General features: G+C 39.9%; 1 protein-coding gene across 1 annotated transcript in view; it reads right to left on the bottom strand.

The window, feature by feature from the left end:
• ST8SIA1 (ST8 alpha-N-acetyl-neuraminide alpha-2,8-sialyltransferase 1) overlaps positions 1 to 24,495 on the bottom strand; it is a 173,511-nt gene that overhangs the window by 59,950 nt on the left and 89,066 nt on the right. Inside the window, exon 3 of the mRNA XM_034782629.1 lies at positions 605 to 714. Within this exon, the coding sequence (XP_034638520.1) occupies positions 605 to 714 (110 nt within the window). The remainder of the gene's footprint in view (positions 1 to 604; positions 715 to 24,495) is intronic.

The following is a 24,495-nucleotide window of genomic DNA, read 5'->3' as shown; positions in this document are numbered from 1 at the left end:
GATGGTCAGAACTGAATCTTGGGGGAGAAAAATCACAGGAAAACATTTTAGCCTGCTCTGTCTCATTTATGGGTCTCTCCCTATCAAGTGCTATCTACTCAGATTGACTTCAATGGGGTGGGGATGAGGATATGAGTTTCAAAAGAGGACACTCAGCACCTCGTAGGATCAGACCCTGCCTAATGTAATTAGAAAGCAAAAGAAAAGGCAGCTTTCTCTCTCACTGCCATTGTGTTTGTCAGGCTAACATCTAATGAATAGGATTCATTCATCTATAAATCTCCCAGAGATAAGCTTCTGCATAGCCAGGGAGGGCATATAAATCTGCCACTGCTGCCCTCCCCTAAGGTGAACAGACAGCAAATGTGAAAAATTGGGACAGGAGTGGGGGATAATCTAAGAAAAAGACCCAAAAATCGGGACTGTCCCTATAAAATTGGGACATCTTGTCAGCCTACCCTCCCCCAAATCACTTGTGTAAATCACCCTGAAAAAGAAAAAAAGGCAAGATACAACTGATTATTCACAAACAAACAGCTTTGAAAGGTCGTAGACTTAGCGGAGGTGGGGGAGGAGGCAGTGCTGCAGCAGGGTTCTGTCTTACCGCATGACAAAATCTGCTTGATCTATTTGTCTGCCACAGCCACTCTTCTTCAGAATCCCACCATTTCCCACCACGGAGCATTTCTTCAATGGGAGCTGGAATGGGGTAGCCTAGCAACAGAAAACAAGGCCAGTTTTTACAGAGGAGAACACACAATCTTTGTTTGTAGCAGCCACTCCTGAGGCCTATCGGGAACTAGGGAGGGGTTAGGTCGTGGGATAGGGACAAGAAAAGGGGAAAGAGGAGGGCAAATTAAGCTTGGAAATTAGTCCAAAGTATGAGCAGTCTGATTCCCACCCCCATTCCCAAAAGCAGACTTCATCACTATCCAGCACTAGGATAATGTAGTTATATGAAGCAGAATTTCCGAGTTACGAATTCCTGGTGTTCACAAACAGTTGTGCAATGGGATGTATTTTCTATTCAAATTACCAGGGCAGAGTACAATAGAAGGAACACAAAAAAATATGAGAGAGACAAGGTGGGTGAGGTAATATATTTTTTCAGCCAACTTCGCTTGGTGGAAGAGACAAGTTTTTGAGCTTCATGGAGCTCTTCTTCAGGTTTGGAAAAGTTAACAAGAGTGTCATAGCTATATACAAGGTGGGACCGATTGTTAAGCATAAGGGTTTAACACAGGTTGCAAGAAACCACTTAAACAAAGTGGGCAATTAACACCTCTGCAATCATAAGATAAAGAAGGGTTAAGTAGGTTGCAAATTGTTGTAATGAGCCATAAAACCAGTGTCTTTGTTGTTACCATGATTTTTAGTGTCTAGCAGAATTATGAGTTTAAATTCCCAAACTTGTCTTTTGAAGGAGTTGGGCAGGTTTCCTGTAAGGATGAGGACTGAGAGGTCAGTTATGGAGTGATCGCTTTGCGAAAAATGTTTGCCCGTGGATGAGAGGGTGTTTTTCTCTTTTATTTTTCTGTGGGCGTTCATTTGAGAGCATAGTGATTGTCTGGTTTCACCTACATAGTTGTTGTTGGGGGCTTAGATGCACTGGATGAAGTACACCGCATGCTGTGATAAACATGTGTAGGACCCATGGATCTTGAAAGGTTGTCTCTTCCACCAACAGAAGTTGGTCCAATCAAAGATATTACCTCACCCACCTTGTCTCTCATATCCTGGGACCAACACAGTTACAACACTACAAACCAAATAATATTAAAGGCACCTTCATGAGATTATACACAAAAGACACATGGGGGGAAAGGAATAAATGAGGAAGAAGTGTAGTTAGAGCAGGGAACTGGCAGCCAGGGCTCCTCCTAAATTCGATTCCTGGCCCTAGCACTGATCATTCTGTGGCCTCAGGCAAGATATTTAGAGGTTGACTGCAGCTCCCTAAAAGCTGAGCCAATCAATCCTGGCATAAATTAAAACTGCAGAGGAACAGCCTTTATTTACCACTGGTTTAAGATCCCTCCTAGCACTTTAACAGTGGATCACAATGCAGAGTCAAGGTATCATGACAATGCTATGTGTTAACATTGCAGCAGTGCATGACAATGATAACATAGTACATATAGACTGGTAGCTGAAAGTGCTCTCACATGGGTGTAATTCTTAAAGTCATGTGTGTTCAAAAGCCAAACATGGGGGCATGCATGGGTGTTCTAGTGAGCAACATTGCTGTGGGAACATGTTCCCCAAATTTTTTTGCACAGAGCTGCCCCCTGGCTGGAGGCACAACCACCTGGTTGTTACCCATGCAACTGTTACTCCCACTTCCTCTGATCAGCTGTCATGTTCCAACTGCCACGGAACCTTCGGATGCCAACATTCCATCTGGTTCTCACAGGGCCCAGTGATGACTAAACCTGACGATATTCTGAACAAAACCAAGCTTGTAGTTGTTCCATGCTGACTCAAAAGACATTCTAGGCTTCAGAGTGACATACAGAGTAACAATCCTGGAATCTTATTACATATTTCCTTTCATTCAGAAGGAAACTAAACTACATTTAGAAGAGGTCTTTCATCTGCCTCTGAAATACATCCACCTGTGGGATCAGTTGTGATAGTCATTTAAACAGCACACAGTAGCACTATCAATCAGTTTAGCACAGGAAATAAACAATACTGCACTGAATTGAAAATACCTGGGGAATTCAAAGTAGGTAGGATGAAGTTACCATTAATAGAATTGGTCCAGAAAACTTGGGCTAATATTCCCATAAAAAAAATGTGCAAGGATTTTTATTTACCAAAGTTGTCAGAACCTCACTCTACAATAAAGACAGAATCATTCTATGCATCATCCTATGTGAATGCAAATGTCATGGTGCTGTGATGGAGCTTCACAAGACAATTATTCTTCCCTTCTGGACAAATCAAAATGGTGGCAGTACTTATACTTGCCTAAGTATTGGAGAGGATGTATAGTGCAACATTATGCATTGTGCTAATATCTCCATAATGCACACACCAGGCATAACAGTATAGTGAAGTACAGAGAACCGACCCAGAGTCTCGGTCTGAATTATGAATGTGTCAGGCTTTTATGTTTTAAAACCATTATTTAGTTTCTTTCCTGCAATTAGCTTTTTTCCCCTCAGCAAACTGGATTCTATTCAGCTGGTTATAAAGCCATCGCCTACTTTTTAATGAAGGATAACAAAATGATTTGTGTATGTTAATCCTGGATTACAATATGTTAAGGAAGAAAAATCTGTTTTGGTTTACTGATGTCTGGCTACTGCTAGGAACACAGTGATAGCACAGAAAAGTGACACTAAGTATGCAACCATGTTCTTGCTTGTGCATCTGCTTTCTCAAGAACATTTTTTAATTTACACATTTATTGAACTAGGATTGTATCTCACTTCAAAGGTGACCCTGACCAAATGACATCCTGCAGGCTGATTGAAAAACCATGTATAGAAATTTAGAATTGAAATTGTTAGTTTTATTTAAATAGCAGTGCCTTTCTTACTCAAGTAATTACTTAATTTAAGCTACAACATAAAGATCAAAACAATAGTTCCTAGTCCAGTCCCAAGGGGTAGTCCAGTAAAAGTGTATACAGGTCAGAGCCTCCTTTCAACCCTTCCATTGCACCTTGCAGGCTGCTTCCTGCATCCTTCTGCTCCAGCTACCACTGGCCCCTTGTCAGCAACAAGATGAGTCTCTGTCCAGTTCTCAGGCCACCTTCTACCAGTCAGCTGCCTCTATTTGACTGCTCCTGTTCTCATGTAACCTTCAACAACCTCATCAGCTTGGTCTCCCCTCACCTAAAACTGTTCTTTTTCCTCTTCTGGAGGGATTAGAGAGCCCTCTCCCAGCTGGACACTGAACTGGGTAATCTACTAGGTCCAGTCCAATAGCTTCAAGCACTACACCTGCCCTATGTCAATGTTTGTGTTTTTACAATCATGTTTTCCTAATTTTGATAAATGTTTTTACCTCCCTTCCTTGCCGCATGAAAGACCCACACAAACAGCAGGGGAAATTGACTAGAGCCCCAATTCTGTAACAGATCCCACCAAATCAACAGATTTATTGGAGCTCCGTGGGGGCACATGGGTCAGCTAAAAAGAAAAAATCATGATTTTTATGCCAATCTCATGATTTTTTAATGCTCAGAGTCAACAATACTAAGGGTGCACAGTGAAAATGGAAATACAAATGGCCATGGATTTAAATTAATTTAAATTAACACCCGTCATAGTAATCTCCGGTGTTACTTGTAACTTTGGTAGATAACAAAAATTTAAACAGAATGTTGATATTTAAGTTGATGGTGTCCCTTTAAAGGGAAAATGACAAGTAGAACCTATGTAGTGTAGTTCTAGCTGTATCAGTCTCAGGACCAACTTTATTGGACCAACTTCTATGGGTGAGAGTGAGACAAGCTTTTGAGCCACACAGAGCTCTTCTTCGGGTCTGGGAAAAGTACTACGAGCGTACCTTTCCCAGACCTGAAGAAGAGCTCTGTGTGGCTCAAAGCTGGTTTCTCTCACCAACAGAAGTTGGTTCAATGAAAGATATTACCTCACCAACCTTGTCTTTCAAATAGAACACGTTTGTTTGTTTTAAATTCCAAATCTATTTTGCTAACAGCACCAAACACATTAACAACAAACCCCACAGAAATTAAAAACAAAAACAAAAAACACCACATGGATTTCCACCATTTATCCTCCATATTTTACTTGTTGCAGTTCACTCATGGAGATAGCAAAACTTGACTGCTCAGTTCTCAGCCAATTTCACTTAAGTTCTCATGTACTAGGGAGCTTGATTTTCAGAAGTGTTGAGCTCTCACAACTACAGTTTAAGTCAATAGGAGCTCTGTGTACTTAGAACATCTAAAAAATCAGCCCTAGTTGCTCTTTGTTTTGGGTATCCAAAAGGCCAAGGGATAAGCTTCATTTTAAATGTACAGTTAAAAAATCATGAAAGCACTCATATTAATATTACTCTTCTAAAAACTCTCATTTAATTTTTGTAAACTAACAAAACCTCAATGTTGGGACTAACCTATCGGACTTCCCTTTAAACAAGGTATCCATAGTAGAAAAAATATATTTGACATCAGAAACACAGAAGGCCTGGTCTTTCCCACTGGTTCAAAACCAATGGAATCAGTGAAGTTTCTCTGATTTACCCTAGAGTAAGCGTGAGAAAAATCAGGTCCAGAATGTCTAATGACAAGCAAGCACACAAAACAGTTCATTAAGAGACTCCCATTCAATCTGGGGCTAATTTCACAAAGCCTCTATCCAGCAATTCACCAATTAGTTTCTTCAGTCATCTAGCAAAAATAAATCATTGTCATCTGTTTAAAGAATTATGATAAAATCCAGAGAATGTTACACACTACTAAGGAAATAGAATTCATATTAGATAATGCTAGTCCAATTCACTTCAGTTTCATTGTTATTTTGTTAAAACATTAATTTTTGTCCACTCACTGATAAAGACTTTATCCAGCAGCCCGAGCCTTGCTGGGAAACTAAGAAATACTAACATATTATGCAAACTCTCTGTCTTAACAGGGAAGAAGTTAAAAGTATTGGGAACATAAATGACAATAGAAAGGGTTTCTTTTCAATAAACATGGTTATAGAATTTACAAATGATGCTGCATTTTACTCTGTCCCTGGTGAGAAGCCAGCATGCTTATGAAAATAAGAAATTTCAAGTCCTTTAGGGCCTGCTCCTATTGAAATCAATGGCAGCACTGCCCTTGCGTTAAGTGGGAGCAGAATTCAGCCCTTAGTTCTATTTTTCCTGCTCATTAGCTGAAAGAGAAATAAATGATACCTTTAATGAGAATTCTCTTTCTCCTGGTGTCTACACCATTTGACATGGCTTTAGTCTTTACACCTTCCTGTCAAACTTCCTTCCCCTCTTATTGTTTAGGAATAATCTTCAGTCCGATGGGCCTTTTGTTTCCTGTGGCAGAGCGTCAACCAGGGAGAAGTGACAACTTTAGGCTGATTGGCCCTTATAAAAAAAAATGTTCCTAGCTAAAAATGTCAATCAGGGACAGCATATTCCCCATTTGGGAATGTCGAGAGTAGTTTAGGCTATGCTCAATGGGTCCCTCCAGTGTCATTCTTAGCCAAACTGCCATTGTACTATATTTTAATTGCACAGGGCCACAGGGCTGGCCCTAAGGAAAACTACAGGAGACTCTATAACAATCATTCTGGGATTTCACAGCCACTCTTGTGAGGAATTCTCCCCTTCCCTCCTTTCGGAATAGTAACTCCACAGTTACTGGCCTGGGAGGTAGACTGAGTAGAGCCGGTCAAAATTTTTCATTTAAAGTGTTTTTTTATTATTATTAAAAATTGACTTTTGAGTCAAAACAAATGTTTCTACAGAAAAAGTACATTTGACATGCACCCTTAACTAGAGATGTCTCATATTTGGTGACTTGTGTCTGATACTCAAATCCTTTTTGTGTTGAACTCCACTTTTTAGTCTCACTTTCTAATTTTGCAGTAGTGATTGAAATAAATACTGGGAGTATTAAATACAGCCAGTAAGACATATATAAGCAATAAACAAGTTCTCATATTTTTGTGTGAAAAACAGATGTGGGGTAGAAAGAAAATGTACTTCTTGGAATGCTAGGGAGGGAGAAGAGGTTTTCTACATGACAAAATCATGCATCTTCCAGCCCACCATTTGACAATACATTATTAGTCACCAGTAACACAAAACGCATTATTATTTTAGCATCCTCATAAACAGCTATTATCTCTATTTCACAGAGAAACAAGAAGACCAAACAGCCACTGAATTTGAAATTCCTCCTGGAGTTTAGAAAGATTCCTATAGTGATTCTCCAGTTAAAGACTTTTTTTCTTAATTATGCCAGTGATCTTTAAAAGGCATTGACTGACAGCTCTAGGTATCTGAAACCCCCTGATTATGCACAGAACAAAAACAATACAGGCAAAAGCCTCCCTGTACTTTCAGGCTATAGTGTTTCAGCTATGACCTGGAGTATCCATATTAGGAGGAGAGGATAGTAAAGTCTTCAAATCAGTTTAATCCTTGTGTTCTCCAGAGACTGTTAAGTTATTGCCATTTATGGTGCTAATTTTTATGATCCTTAGGGGCAAAAACAGGAATTTAGGTGGGAAGACTATGACAGGTACAGAGGTAGCAGTGGTTGTGACCAAAGCCATGGAAGAGATATTGAAGATGACCGGATGTGGAAGCTGTGGGATGTATATGATCCTAGAGCAGGTAATCTGAAAAGAGCTTCATTTGTATGAAGTGCCGCCTGATAGAGCTGATGGAACAGAAAATCTGAGGCTTGGAGATGCAGGTAGAAACTATGGTTGAGTTTTGAAGGGGGTTCCAGCAGATGATGAAGCAAAGGCAAGAGGAGGCTGAAGGGAAAAGTCAAGACTCGCAGATGCAAACTGGACTGACGAACTCAGAGGGGAGACTGCTGGGTGAGGGAAGTGGCCAGAGAAAGCATGTGACTACAAAAACCAGGCAGAGGAAAAGACCGGCTAGTGAATGAGAAATAGAGCTCAGGAACAGGTTTGCTGAGTTGGAAAATGAAGGAGCAGCACAGTGGGCTGTAACCGAAGGAGGGAAGGCAAGGAAGAAGACAAAAGCAGCTACCTATAAGAAGAAAAGAGCCAATTGAGATATACAGGGTTCAGAGCCCCAGGAGGATACAGTATGACTCGCAGAAGATAGCAAGTGAGAATAAAAGACAAAAGGACATGCAGCCAGAAAGAACAGGAGGAAGGCAAGATAATCACACCATCACCAGAAAAAGGCAGGTCTACATGACTGGGGACTCCCTACTAAGAAGAACAGACAGGCTTGTCACCCGAGCTAATCCCGAGAACAGAAGGATGTGCTGTCTGCCAGGAGCTAAGATACCAGAGGCTGAATGGGAGCAGGAAAGTATCCACTGATAGTCCTTCACGTGGGAACAAATGACACAGCTAGATTCTCGCTGGAACACATCTACGGAAACTAAGCCAGCCTGAGGAAGACGCTTAAGGAAATGAAGGCTCAAGTGATCTTCAGTGGGATTCTGCCTGTCCCTAGAGGAGGATAGTGAAGGCGAGACAAGATTATGATCAACAGATGGCTCAGGCAGTGGTGTTATAAGGAGGGCTTTGGGATATTTGACCACGGAGAGGCATTCATGGACAGAGGACAGTTCTCATAGGATCAACTCCACCTGAGTTGGGAGGGAAATAGATTTCTGGGTTGGAGGTTGGCACAACTCATTAAAAGAGCTTTAAACTTGGAACTCAGGAGAGACCATTGCGAGATGTTAATGTAATCTCCACCCCTAATTTTAACTTGAAAGGGAGGAAAATCAAGTAAGAAAGGATACAGCAATGGAGACAGGAACAGCAGTGGGAGGAGAATGGACATTAAGAGGAAGGATAGTGCTGATACCAGTCAGATAGGCGACACTGGCAGTAGAATGATTGTACCCAATTGGGCAAGGAATGTGGGTGAAGCCAAGCAGCAAGAGTTAAGATGTTTGTACCAATGCAAGGAGCCTGGGTAACAAAAATGAGGAACAAGAACTACTGATATAGGACATGAAACCATATATTATAGGGATAACAGAAACATGGTGGAATAGTAGTTTTGACTGGAGTACTTAAGCAAAGTAAGCAATCATGGGATAAGAGGGAAGGTCCTCTCATGGATTGGTAACTGGTTAAAATATAGGAAACAAAGGGTAGGAATAAATGGTCAGTTTTCAGAATGGAGAAAGGTAAATAGTGGTGTCCCTAGGGGTCTGTACTGGGACCAGTCCTATGCAACATATTCATAAATGATCTGGAAAAAGTGGTAAACAGTGAGGTGGCAAAATTTGCAGATGAAACAAAACTACTCAAGATAGTTAAGTCTCAGGCAGACTGCAAAGAGCTACAAAAGGATCTCTCAAACCTGGGTGACTGGGCAACAAAATGGCAGATGAAAGTCAATATTGATAAATGCACAAGTAATGCACACTGGAAAACATAATCCCAACTATACATATAAAATGATGGGGTCTAAATTAGCTTTTATCACTCAAGAAAGATCTTGGGGTCATTGTGGATAGTTCTCTGAAAACATCCACTCAATGTGCAGCGGCAGTCAAAAAAGCAAACAAAATGTTGGGAATCATTAAGAAAGGGATAGATAATAAGACAAAAAATACACTCCTCTATGGCCAAAATGCTTCTGAAATAAATGTAGTCAAACTTTACTAATTCTGGGTCACTGAGAATGAAAACGATGCTTAAAATTGTTGATTGGCTCTAGTTTTCAAGATATGCTATTGGGTCAGTATATACGACCCTTGACTTGGGAATGGCGGAGGATAAGTGAGTTATAAAGGGAAGGGATCTCAATTTAAACCAGAAATGACTAAAATACATCTTTGACTGGATCTATGAATAAATCTATGACTGGGTTTGGACAGTACTTGCTTTTTAGGCAAAACAATGAATGATGCAATCTGAAGCTGGTATTGCGTCATACATTATATGAATTGCATCATGTTATTCCTAGAAGTCATGGATGATGCAATCATAAAGAAGCTTACATCACTCTGCTGAACAAATTGCCCTATATCAGCTCTAGAAATCATACAGTGTCATGCTCTCTTATTTGTCAGTGTTTGATTTTGCAAAGGGACACATTTCCGTTTAGCCAAAGTGAGCAGAGATCCCTCGTACTTGTGTGAACAGTGCAGATAACTTCTGCTATGTTTGTGGTGAAGTGACTTTTGCATCACAAAAGCGCAGTATAACCACTATGGTTAAGAAAGCCTATCACCTTTATTTTGGCTGCAAAATTGGAGATCAGGACAAGAGGTGGGCCCCACACATATGCTGCAACACTTGTGCAACAAATCTTCGCCAGTGGTTGAACAGGAAAAGGAAATCTATGCCTTTTGCAGTGCCAATGATTTGGAGAGAGCCAACAGATCATACCAGCAATTGTTACTTCTGCAGGGTGCCTCCAGTTGGGAAAGGTGTGTCAAAGAAGAAAAAGTGGACTGTGCATTATCCAAACATTCCATCAGCTATACGCCCAGTACTCCACGGAGAAGGACTGCCGGTTCCTGATGCACCAGAATCATTCTCTCTTGAGTCAGACAAGGAAGAGGAAGAGGAAGAGGATGAAACTTCTGGTCCTGAACCATCAATGTCACAGGACCCACATTTTCTCCCATCCTCCTCCTCTGAACCACACTTCATAACACAAGGTGAACTGAATGACCTTGTCAGGGATTTGGAACTACCCAAGAGTAAGGCAGAACTGTTGGGCTCCAGACTACAGCAGTGGAATCTCCTAGCAGATGATGTTAGGGTTTCCATGTTCTGTGACCGTCAAAAGGATCTTGTCCCATTCTTCTTCATGGAAGGTGATCTTGTAACCTGCAACAACATCCATGGTGTGATGGCAGCCCTCAACATTGTTCACGATCCAGATGAGTGGAGGCTGTTCATTGATTCATCGAAGACGAGTTTTAAAGCTGTTTTACTGCATAATGGCAATGTTTTGCCATCAATTCCAGTTGGTCATGCAGTCCATATGAAGGAAACCTAGGACAACATGAAACAACTTTTGAGGTGCATAAACTATGACCAACATCAGTGGCAGCTTTGTGGCGATTTGAAGGTTGTTGCTCTCTTGCTTGGTCTGCAGACTGGATACACAAAGTACTGCTGTTTTCTCTGCGAATGGGATAGTCATGCAAGAGATTCCCACTACATCAAGAAAGATTGGCCACTCCGACAGTCATTGGAGCCTGGGAGGAAAAGTGTTCAGCATCCACCACTTGTTGAATCAAGGAAGATTTTGTTACCACCCTTACACATCAAGCTGGGTCTGATGAAGAACTTTGTCAAGGCCATTGACAAAACACAAGCAGCTTTCAAGTACCTCCGTGGAAAATTTCCAAGGTTAAGTGAAGCTAAGATAAAGGAAGGTGTCTTTGTTGGTCCTCAGATTCGTGAACTTCTTCGAGATGATGCATTTGACCATGCACTGCACTGCGTGGCAAGGAAAAGACGGCATGGAAAGCCTTCTAGTTAGTGGCAATAAATTTTCTCAGAAACAACAAGGCAGACAACTACAGGTTGTTGGTGGAAAACCTCCTCAAGGCATACAAAAGCTTTGGTTGCAACATGTCACTAAAGATACATTTTTTGCACTCTCATCTAGATTTTTTTCCACCAAACTGCAGATCAGTGAGCGATGAGCACGGCGAGCGATTTCACCAGGACATTGCAACAATGGAGAAACACTATCAGGGCAAATGGAGCCCATCAATGCTTGCAGACTATTGCTGGACAGTGACAAGAGATGCTCCATTTAATGAATACAAGAGACAAGTCAAGAAGCGCCGAGTAGACACTGAATAGGACTAAACTATGTACATAATAGTTTTTTGCCTTTTGTTTCATAATACATTTTATTTATATAACCCTTTTGCTGATTTTTAAAGTGTTACATAAACAGGACAGGTGAAATATTATCATGTAAAGCAACCATAAACACATGAAAAGACCTAGGTTTACAATTTATGATTAAAACTCTACTATCTACACAATATACATAGACATAAAATGTAAAAACTTAAATATCTTAGAAACAGTAGCCAATCAGTTGTTTTAATTGTCATATTTGAATTCAGCACATCAAAATACATAATAAATAGCACATTTTGTCTCTGAAGCAGACGACTTCTCAAAAATTGTAGACCAGTGATATCATATTGCTACTACATAAATCCATGGTACACCCACATCTTGAATATTGCATGCAGATGTGGTCACCCCAGCTCAAAAAAGATATATTGGTATTGGAAAAGGGTCAGAAAAGGACAACAAAAAATGATTAGGAACAGCTTCTATATGAAGAAAGATTAATAAGACTGGGACTTTTCATCTTGGAAAAGAGACAAGGGGCGATATGATTGTGGTCTATAAAATCATGATTGGTGTGGAGAAAGTAAATAAGGAAGTGTTATTTACTTCTTCTCATAACACAAGAACTAGGGGGTCACCAAATGAAATTAATAGCCAGGATGGGCAGGGATGGTGTTCCTACCCTCTGTTTGCCAAAAGCTGGAAATGAGTGACACGGAATGGATCACTTGATGATTACCTGTTCTGTTTATTCCCTATGGGGCACCTGTCATTGGCCACTGTCGGAAGACAGGATATTGGGTAGATGGACATTTGAACTGACACAGTATGCCCGTTCTTATGTTCTTATCAGTTGGTAGCAATAGAGGAGGAGAAAGACCTGGGCGTATTGGTTGATCATAAGATAACCATGAGCAGTCAATGTGATGCAGCTGTGAAAAAAGCTTATGTAGTCCTAGGATATATCAGGCAAGGTATTTCCAGCAGAGACAGGAAAGTGTTAGTACCATTATACAAGGCACTGGTGAGACCTCATCTAGAATAGTGTGTGCAGTTCTGGTCTCTCATGCTTAAGAAAGATGAATTCAAACTGGAACAGGTGCAGAAAAGAGCTTTACCTTCCTAGCCTAGTATTAGATTTTTATTGGTACAGGTTAGTTAATGCTGACTTCACCATATGCGCACAAACGGATGAAAAAATATTTCCATAGATGATGATTGAAATTTACAGATAGACAAAATACAAGAAATGCTGCTTGAAAACGTATTAGAATTTGATTTAAAAATATTTCCTTTTATATATTGACATGTGCTGTTGACAATGTGTTTTAAAAGTTATCAAGCTTTTATAGTTCTGAGGGAGTTCTGAGGGAGCTTAAGTAAAGTGGCTGAGCTAACAAGGATAAGCAATCTCAGTTTAAAAACAGCCACTGTTCTAGAGGATTGGAGGTTAACAAATTATGTGCCTATATTTAAAAAGGCTCTAGAGGTGAATAACAGACTACCAAACCTTATATCTGTACCAAGCAAAATGGGTGAAGCTATCATTAAAAACAGAACAACAAAACATCTGGAAAATCCTAACCAGCACAGATTCTACAAAACAAAATCACCTTTCACTAATCTAGAATTCTTTGAGCATGCCAAAGTAGCAGATAAAGTAGACCTCAATTTATTTAGGCTTTCAAAAGGCCTTTGACAGCATCCATCATAAGAGACTACTAAAAAATGGCTAGCAGACAGAAAACAAATAATAGGATTTAATGGTCAATTTTCATCATGACAAAAGGTTAAAAGCTGGGTGCCTGAAGATTCTATACGAGGTCCTGTGTTGTTTAATAGAATTATTAATACTTTGGAAAGGTGGGTGAGAGGTAAAGTAGAAGAATTTGCAGATAGTTATTTAGGTAGCTAAGACTAGAGAGGACCATGAGGAATTTCAGAGACACAAAACAAGCTAGTGACCGGGCAATACAATGGTAAATTAAATGGTCTAAAAATGAAAAGTAATGCACATTGGAGGGGGAAAAAAATAAATTATTAATACACCTTACAGGGTTCTAAATTAACAGAATCAGCTCAAGAAAGGGACCTGGGTGTCATTATTCCCACACAGCTCAATTAAGACCTCTGTTCAGTGTGCACCTGTTGCCAAAAAAACCCCAAATAAGATAATAATTAATGGAGATATCCCATCTCCTAGAACTGGAAGGGACCTTAACATTGAGTCCAGCCCCCTGCCTTCACTAGCAGGACCAAGAACTGATTTAGCCACAGATCCCCAAGTGGCCCCCCTCAAGGATTGAACTCACAACCCTGGGTTTAGCAGGCCAATGCTCAAACCACTGAGCTATCCCTCCCCCAAAGATGTTAGGTTGCATACTGAATGGGATGGTGAATAATACAGAATGCAGTAAAAGTTTTGTTATCAAACATGTTGGGGGAATAGTGCATGCTGGTTAATCAAATATTCCGGTTAACTGGGAGTTATACTTTTACCAATGGAATACCAATTTTCGAAGAATTAGAATACAATGAAATGAATAAAATATAAAATACAGTAGTAAAGTAAACAAGTGTTCACCAGTCCAGTAGTAGTACTGCATTGCAGAGTGGTTGGTTTCTTGAAGCACTTAGATGTATACAGGTAATGTTTTCTATACAGTAGGTTATCTTATGACACTATATATCACTATGGAAAGCGCGTGGCATGCACCCAGATTACTAAAAATACACTTAACACTAAAATTATACTGAACATAATTTAATCTTTCTTTGATGATTCAGAAGGCACTTCAGGATCTTGCAGTGCCTCAGGGTCATCATTATCCATCTCAATTATCATTGTAGATAAAGAAGGTGTAGGAAATTGGGCTGAATCTGTAATGACCCTATGACACATCCTGGAAGCTGCTTTTTTGAATAAATCCCTGATATCAGCTTGTTTACTTGTCTTCTGCTTCTTTTGCATAAAAGTAGAGTGCAGTTGCATAACCTCCTGGGCAGTATACTAGTCCCAGTTACTAGATTGAAGATTTGTATTGGGAGATATCAGAAATAACATTTAATAGAGTTTTCTGGATGATAGTGTGTCGGATAACACAGCTTTTACTGTATAAAGATTTTATATAAAAGAATGGTGTGGCCTCATCTGGAATACTATATGCAGTGCTGGTCACCCCACCTCACAAAGGATTACAGGGGTTCAGAGAAGGGTGACAAGAAAGATCAAGGGGCTGGAAAAACTCTCCTGTGAAGAGAGATTGAAAAGATTGGGATTGTTTACGTCAGAAAATAGAAAAATATGAGAGGACTTGTTAAAAATATATAAAACAATGAATGGTCTATAGAATGTAGATTGGGAACTTCTGTTCTCCCTGTCTCATAATGCAAGAACTAGAGTACAGTCAAAAAATTAAAAGATGGGAAATTCAGAAATAAAAAAGGAAATAATTTTTCACATGAGTACTGTAATTAGACTGCGGAACTTGTTACCACAGGAAATCATTGAGGCCAAGAACTTAACAAGATTCAAAAAGGGGGTGGACTTTTATTTTGATATCAAGAATATCCACAATATCATAATTAATGTTAACAAAACATTCATGCTTCAGGTCATAAGCCAATCTCTAACGATCAGGATGAGACTTAATGTGGGGGAGGGGAACAGATTACTACACATTGGCCTATGTCTGAAACACCTGGTGCTGGCCTAGGTCAAAGAGGGGGTATTGGACTAGATGGACCTTGGGTATGATCAGTACAGCAACTCCCATGTTTCTAACTGGACCACACAAATCAATAATATCCCTAGATTAGTACATCAGAGGACTGGAAGCAGGATATTCTTTGTGGTGGGATCACAACTATGGAATTTGTTTCACTCATTACTCCAAAGAAGTCCATATCTGTTGATCTACATAGTGCACGGAAAAGTAAATCTATTCACTCAGGCTCATTCTGAGGACAAAGCCTTAGTTGGTGGAGAGGAGTGGGGAGAGGAGGGTTTTTTTCTGTCTCATTTAGCTGTTAAATTATTTCAGTTATTTACAGTATTTAAAGGTTTTTGACTGTTCGTGCATCTGCAGAACTGCTCATGGGGGTCTACTGTGGAAAGTGAAAGAATACATAAAAAGTTGCAAAGAAAATATATGGTTTTTGTTGAATTTTACAAAGCCTAGAAAGAAAAGAGACAGTTTAGTGGATTTCTATTCTCCCCGCAGTATTGGATACACAAATTTTAACTGAGTTATGTTAGTGTATAAAAAGTTATAAGAAAAACTGAATTTCACCACAGATCCATTCCTGCATACTTTGATCATCTGCAACTCCCAGGGAAGTTGAGGGGCCTGAAGACACATCTTTCAAGGTGCTGAGCATAGTCAGCGCCCACTGAATTGAAAGGGTCTGCCTGTGTGGATCAGTTTTCAGGAACGAGGGCTTAATTTGTAAGCGCCTTCTTCTATATCTGGTAGAACACCAAAAACCCTTTGAACTTCACAGATAACAGTAAAGGTAAGTGCCAAAATAAACCAAGAGCAAGAAAAGGTTTTTAATTTTAATAAATTAGCCTAAATATGTTATTAGTGATACAGGTAAGGAGGTTTTTTTAAATGTGATTTTTATCAGGACGGGGATCCTTTAAAACATAGGGAGGATTCTCCCCTCTGTACAAGCCAAGTACACCACTGCAGCAGTGGACAGGAACCATAAAAGCCCTAACCGACTGAAGGAAAATTCTCTGGTGCAGATATGAAAGCTGCCATCTTGGCTGACAGTACACATGAAGGACTGAACTTGGGACTGCCAAAGCTAAAAGAATGAGCTACTACAACTCAAGATAAAGAGACAAGGCTCTTTTGCTGGAATTGTAACAGATTCAGCCTCTGTCAAGTGAGCAAAGAAGAGGACGTGTAGTGCACCCTCGTCATCATCGGATTACAGGGGCAATACACAGGACAGCCAGAGGATGCCCTAATGCAAACCTCTTCTAAGTCTCAACTTAGGGGACATGCCAGGAATGGAGCTGGAGAGAAGAGGACATATCAGGGTCATTCTACAGTGCATGCTGAGTGGCAACTCCAGGTTGCAGAGCTGGGCATAGGCAACCCAGTGAACTACTCTAAGTTATACTGGAGGCTGTTTTAGCCCCAACCGGTCCAGAAATGGGAGGGTTCACAGATAACTTTGCCTCCCATCGCCTGGGACTGCAATTGTGTGTGCTGCCCTAGAGGAACAGCCCACAATCTCACCCAGAGTGGATAAAGGGCAAATATAATGTGTAAATTCCCTCAAAAATACCCTGGCCATATTTTTTTAAAATGTATTTCTAGAATTAGGCTCCTAAATTCATGCATTTAAGCACCTGAATAACTACCCTGATTTTGAGATATGCTGAGCACTCTGCAGCGCCCACTGACTTCAGTGTTTGAACACAGGAGCCTAACTTTCAGCATCCATTTTTGAAAAGCTTGGCCCTGGCTCTCTTCTAAACCTGTCCTATGCCTCAGCTGAACAGATAATGCTAACTATATCAAACTGTATTTGATGTTATGCTGATTTAGCACCCTAAGTTCAAGCTGAAGCCATAAAGTTCATTTTACTACATTTGGCTTCAAAATGTGTATTTCAGGGAAATTGAGTCAGGAAGCTACATTATCATTACTGGTCAACACTGGTTCTTCACTTGTAAGGTAAATCCCTTCTCTTCATGTGTCGGTATATTTATGCCTGCATCTGTAATTTTCACTCCATGCATCTGAATAAGTGGATTTTTTACCCACGAAAGTTTATGCCCAAATAAATCTATTAGTCTTTTAGGTGCCACCGGACTCCTCGTTGTTTTTGTGGATACAGACTAACACGGCTACCCTAATACATTATCATCAGTTCAGAAAAAAACATTTTTTGGTTTTTATTTTAATGTCATGATATTAAGTAAATAGCAAAATACATTATCCTTTAGTGTATGTATCTTAAAAGGTGTTATTTTTTAGGCCTGGAAAAATTTAGTTAGAAATAGAAAACATTAAAAATAAAAGAATTAAATCCATTTCATTGCAGCATTGGATTTTCCTAAAGAACCAAGTTACCACAGATGGGCTAAAACAATTTTAACTAGTAACACTTTCAGAGATGGCAGTCACTGTTAAAATTAATAACTAATATATTCAGTTAGGGCATAAAGACACAAAAACTAATTGCATAATAATCCAAATACAGTTTCCTCTAACTCTCAATGTATTTTCTACCTCAGTGATTACCGAAGAACAGTAATAAGCTCAAATCAAAACAGCCTGGAGAAGTTTGCCACGTATCTGCTTTGCTGTACCTGTTATATGAATAAATAGAAAATGCAATCTTATGTGGCGCTAATCTCTTGTGAGAGCACGAGAATGCCAATACAGACAACACATTGTCAGCTAAGGCAGCAAAATATTTGGAAACTCTGTAAGACTGACTGTTGGCTGGTAAAAGCTGCAATTTACTTATTTTCGCAGAGAAACAAAGGACCAGGAGAAAGGTCTTCATACATACAAAAGATTACTACCCAGAACACATGGTCACTTACACATTTAGGGCCCAATCCTGGCCCCGTGGAAGTCGATGGCAAAACTCCCATTGACTTCAGTGGCACAAGATCACCTCTAGTTTCTACAGTGTCACAACTAGAATTCACAAGAAGTCTGTGAATAGTGTAGCAATTCAGAAGATCGGTATGGATCAGATTTTCCTCCCTCAAGCCACTGAACAGTTTGGCACAGCCCTATTTAAAAGCCTTCTTCTCTTGAGCAACAAGATGAAGATTATATACATATAAAGTAAATTTAAAGTAAATGTTGCAAGTAAGGAAGCTACTCCAGTTGGATAGTTGTTGTTTAAAACACCCCTATGTAATAAAACTAGGCCTGGAAATTATTTCCCCAGAGTTCCAGGTTAATACATGTGCTAATTGGTGGAAATGCATTCTTGAAGCATGAGAGTTGCCCTGTTGTACATGAACAGACATATTCCTCTATGGAAATGTACATGGAACATATTCACAAGCATGAAAACCTCTGATGGCATTCTCTTACAGTCAAAGGCAAGCAAGCTATACAAGCAAGCTGAGTATAGTAATCAACGCGTTTCCAAAATCAATTACAATCATTTTCAAAGTAATAATTGTGTAAAAATAAGGGCAATACATACGGGCCAGATTCTTTCTAGACCCAAATCTGCCTAGTACATGAAAGAAGGTACCCCACAGGGAGCCATTTATGAATCCCTGGCTCTCTGCCCTGCACAGCTGTGGCCCCAGTATAGGTCCCCAAGGTAACTTCCAAAAGCTAAGAATTGTAGGAACACAGCTGTGTTCTGATCACACCCCACCAGCCACTTCCAGTTATTTCACTCTTACTCCAGCTAAGAGCTCCCCTTCAACTAGCGGAAAATCTCAGCTGGCTAAATGCAATCAGTACAACCAGAGCCACACAAAGGGGCCAGATCAGTGGAGAGAGTTTGACCTATTGTTTCTATTTCAAAATAACAAAAAAAGAAAAATAAACGTCATTATATTTAATGCATTCTGGGGCCCATAAAAAATGGAACAGTTTGCTTTTTCTCATGCAATAAAAAGTTTGTATGTCGAAGTAATTGACTCTCATATGCAAGAGTCCAAGGTAGTTAGTTTGAGAATTGGAATAAATCATAAATTAACCTCAGTGGCACTCTTGTGTGCAGTGAATTGAAGTAGAGGGGCCTAAATATTGATTGAGGAGTTTATATTTAGGCTTCTAATGTTGAAAATATTGGCCATGATGGGTCTGATCCACTGTACATCCTTTGACACCAATATGATTCCTCCTGATAGATATATACAATTGGCACCAGAATCAGGCCATTTTTTCTTGTATTTTAGAAATTATACATAAAATGAAAGAATGCAATCTTGTAAATTTTTAATGTTTGCACTTATAGAATTAATATCATATTAAAATAATTAGATGCAATGTTATACAAATATTGCTGGATGCTTTATAAATGTTTGTAAATATGGGATACGTTTGCTAAACATTTTGTAGAAAGCACCTGAATCACTCTAGCAACTCAGAACCAGAACAAAATGTAGGTGAAAGGGCACAAGATTAGAATATTAAATGAAAACACAAAAATTGTGGTCCATTTACGTTAATGTCAGATTTCTGGTCTGTCCAGCTGTGCCAGATGTCATAGCTGAACAGTGTGTCATAGCTGAACAGACCAGAACATGTATTGGGTCAAGTGAAAAGTCTAAGTGTATCAAAACATAATTGTTTTTCCAGAACAATGGGTTTGGGTTTTTATAAAATTGTGTTAGGAATATTGTCCAGTCTATATTGAATAATATAGTACAATGCCAGCAGAGAGATCAGGTCCAGGAACTGCCTTTAATTAAACCATAGCCTAGGGATATTTAGTGATTGTGATGGAATTAGAAATGTAGAAGATATGTCTGGTTTCTAACTGGAAAGGTGTGTGAATATGAACAAATATTATGTCATAGCACAAGGAGTTTTCAGTAAAGATTTTATCAGCGTACATAAAACTGTTAATTACTTCCAGGATGCTGAATGGTGTTGTAAATGCATTAGCTTATACAGTATAATATCAAAATTCCACATGGCTCAGTGAAGTATAATCTCAGAAGAGCAAGAATGGGAGGTATATTTAAAAAAGGTCTGTTGTGGCTGCAGCTAAGGAGTTGTGTGGAGTTGCATCTAACTGAAGTGAGATAACAGGTTAAAAATAACTGAAGAGATATTGAAATAACATGCATAATAAGAAGAGTCACAGAGTTGTCTTGGCGAGGTGATATCGTACAGTGTTGGTACTAAACACAAGAGGTCCTGATTATCATTTGCACAAAGTATAAATGTAACTTACACCTGCTTATGCTGCCTGTGACATAGTGGACTAGGCCCAGAGGCCCCTTGCTAGAGGCCTGAGGGTCATGCCACAGCCATTTCAGGAAAGGAGCAGTGGAACTAAGTCCTCTGAGCAGCCCAGAGAGACTGCGCAGGAAGCAGCCAATCAGGGCCCAATCAGAGACAGTAGATCAGCGGTCCCCAAACTGTGGGCTGTGCCCACCTAAGGGGGCATGAAGGAACATTCGGGGGGGGGGACGACATGGTGTTTAGGCATGATGTTTAGGTTTGGGGGGGCCAGGAGGGAGTGCCACTCAGCCCCACTCTGCCCCCAGCCCTGGCCTCAGCCCCAGCCACAGCCCTGGCCTTGCCTCCTGTCCCCAGGCTCAGCTCCCAACCACAGCCCCCAATCCCAGCCACAGCTTTTGCCTTGCCTCCCAGCCCCAACCCACGGCTCCAGCCCCACTCCCAACCGTGGTCCCGGACCAGGCATGGACAGGTTCTGTTATGGGTAAGGAGGGAGGACAGAAAAAGATTGGGAACCATTGGTGTAGATGGTGCTCTTGGCTGGCCAAAAGGAACTGCAGTACCATGGACAGCTCAGAGCTGGCACGGACCAAGAGAGCAAGAGAGAACTCCTGGCTGGCTGCTGAACCTAAACACAGAGGAGCCCTGAGCTAATGAAGCATCAGTGAAGGCTGGGGCCACGGGGATGTGGCCCAGGGAACTGAAAGCAATTTCGTTAAAGGGACACAGCAGCATGTGGCTGCTATTCTTAGGATCCCTGGGCTGGGACCTAGAGTAGTAGGTGGGTCCAGGTCCCCCCATAGACCACTGGGGAAGTGGCCTACAATTGGACAGTGATTAAGCCCCCAGAAGGGAATCTGAACTACTTACTGGATGAGCTAGGGCCTGGAGAGCCCAGAGAGTGCGAAATCAGGGAGGAAGCCCTGGGGGTATGGCCTGATACCAGGGCCAGGACTGTTTAAAGAGGGGCAGACACATACCCGGCCAGGGGGTGCTTGCGAGAGGTGGGTGCCATGCCATTACATTGACAGAGGGTGATAAAGGGCCTTAGTATAAATGAGAATCTGGCCCAGGAGTGTTTCAATTATTCAGACAAGCAGCTTTGCAGAAAGGAAGAGGAATTAAAATATTTTCTGCATAGAGTTATATTTACTATCAGTATGGTTTCTATAATTAACTTTTGTTACATTATATGGCAATGACAGACTCATTTCTTAATGCATGGTATCCATGTTGAATGTGTGCGTTGTTTCTTAATTCAAGTCATTCATATTTTGATTGTTTATATGTCAGTGTATTTGCCAGGTTATGTCTAATATTTTATCCAGGAGGCCTGCAAGGCAAACATATTAAACTGTGCAGGTCAGAAACTGAAAGTTTCAAGGTTTTAAAATTTGGTGACATGTTTGAGTATCACCAGAGCTTGTCAGGTAAAGTTGGCAGTTGTTCTCCTACATTTATACTTGTCATCTGAGGTAGTTTTCAAACTGAAAATAAGACAAAGATTTTTAATAACGAGGGCTATTAATCACAGGAACAGATTAACAAGTCATGTGGTAAACCCTCCATCATGAGGAGTCTTTTAGAAAGATATCCAGTGGAAATTAAATATATGCTCTAATTCAACCACTAGTTGCTGGGCTAAATGCTGGAATTGTTAGATGGTATTCTATGGCTTGCGTTATGCAGGTCAGACTGGATCACAATGTTCCCTTTGGGCCTTAAAATATATTAAGTCTATGGCAATGACAATTTCTCTTGTAAAATACTTTGAGATCTACAGATGCGAAGCTGTATGTAAGAGCTACCTAGCAGTAGTAGTAGTAGTAGTATAAACTGATGGGCCTGATCCTAGGTATATTCTGTTCACACCACGTCCAATGACGTCAATGGGAATTCCATAGCAACAAAGCTTAGGTAGGATCAGGCCCACAACAGAAAGTACTGGTATATTATAATTGGTTTTCTATGTCACTCATAAAATGAATTCCAAATTATCCTACAAATGCAACCATCACATGTAATTTCCTACATTTTCTTAAATTTAACTTGCAGCACAGTGTTATCAATAGTCCCTGTAATTTCCATTTAACAACTTTCTAAAATTAAATCTAAAACTCATTTTTACAGAGAAGGTATTTCCTTCCCTCTCCCCATCCCCACTAAGTAGCTGATGTCTGTGAAAGAAATATCTGGAGATATGACAATCAAACAAATTTAAAAGTTAAAGCCCTGGTTTTGAAATAGACTCCTTCTGACAGGCATTTGTACCTGCACTGCCAGTGAACAATGGCTGTGCATATTTAGCAAAACATAGAATGCCCTGGAAACACAACTTCAAGAAAAATATTGTTCCTCTCTTTTAAAGAAGACTTAAGAAATATTTCCCATCAGAACTCATAATACACATGCACCGCTCACATTTTTGCATATTAATATACTGTATCTTGTTTATATGGAAATACAACAGCATTGTATGAGAGTTCAGCCCCATTTGCCTGACAATCTTAAGGAACATCCTTAAACCTTCAGATAAATGGACTTTTGGATGAATGGGAAGCTGGCACGTAAGGACTGCCACGCATTCTGGATTTTCTAGGTTCATGCAACATTTTAAAGGGATTTGGGCATCTTGCAGTACCAGTCCTGCAAACAGGACACAGAGTCATCTTGATTTTTATGAGGTTTTCAGAAGTGCTACTTGCAGGATATTAAAGTAGTTCCTAAACCACTTTGAATTCCCATAGAGAAATTCATGGAGTATTTGTTTACTGACAATGTGCTTAACCCCGTACAAGTCAAATAGGAGGCACAAACACTGCCCGGGGTAATTTTGAAATCTAAGCAGACAAAAAGCAGACACAGAAACACGTTGATACAACCAGAGAAGGAAGCTGATAACATGTATATATTTTTAGATGATGATTAACGCCATGGAGTGATGCTAAAATGTTGCAATGCTGTATCCGAATGTGCCAAAGAAATGCACTGACATAATATTATACCATAAAACTCAACCAGATGCCAATTTTGGAGAAATAAACCAAAAGAAAAACATAACTCAGCTTTAGATAGGCAAACCCCAACTAATCAAACTTCCTGCCTGTGTGCTGTTATTCTGTACCATGACAATCATTTTGCTTTTGATTTTCTATAATTAAATCTTTTACTATACCTATTATAACTTTAAATTGTTTGATGGCATTTAGAAACAAGACTGTTGCATTTTAGAGTTTTGTTGGCTATGTACAGTCGATGTTCTTAAAAAGTTCCACCAGTTTGAAAGAAACAGCAGACTCTTTCAGACTTGTGGACCTTTTCAAAGGTTATTCTTTTGTTACTGTATTTTACTATACGTACTGGGCAAAACTGGAAGCCAAGTAAGTTAAGTGGGTGCAAATGCGTGTAGAATTCTGCCAATTGTAGGTAAAAATTCATGATCTGAATATTTATAGATACATTATTGTGTCCCAAAGAAACAGTGTAAGAGGAAGGAAGTGTGGCCTATTGGCTAGTGCAGTAGACTGGCATTTAGGAGACCTGGGTTCTAGTCTCAGTTCTGCCAGTGACCTTGGGCAAGTTAATTCCTCTCTCACTTTGCCTTAGTTTCCCATCTGTAAAATAGAGATTATGATGTGACCTCCATTGTCAAGTGCTTTGAGATCTATGGGTAAAAAGCACTCTAAGTGTCATGTATTATTATTGTATACAGTATTATAGCAAAAAAACTAATACCAGATAATAAAAAAATGATTAATCAAATTAATCTGTTAATTGAAAGTTCCTAAACAACAAAGTGTTGGTAAGGTGTTGAGGTCTCCAGCGCAAGGATTTTCTTCCCTATTTACCCAAAGTCCTATTTCTTAAAATATTTTGGATGTCCACACAGAGGCAATAATTTTTAGGTCACGGGACTGGGAGTCCAGACAGAGCTCTGTCCCAGCTCTGATATTGATCTTCAACAAGTCATTTAACCTTTCTATGCCTCTTTACAGTTCACAAAGTAAGCATGGCAATAGGTAACTCAGTGGGTTATTTAATGTTTCTATGGCACTTTGAATTCCACTACAGAAATGCAAATCATTCTTACAGTTTTT

Source organism: Trachemys scripta, chromosome 1, assembly GCF_013100865.1.
Source record: "Trachemys scripta elegans isolate TJP31775 chromosome 1, CAS_Tse_1.0, whole genome shotgun sequence".
Taxonomy (NCBI): Eukaryota; Metazoa; Chordata; order Testudines; family Emydidae; genus Trachemys; species Trachemys scripta.
This window is presented reverse-complemented; position numbering and strand designations above follow the sequence as displayed.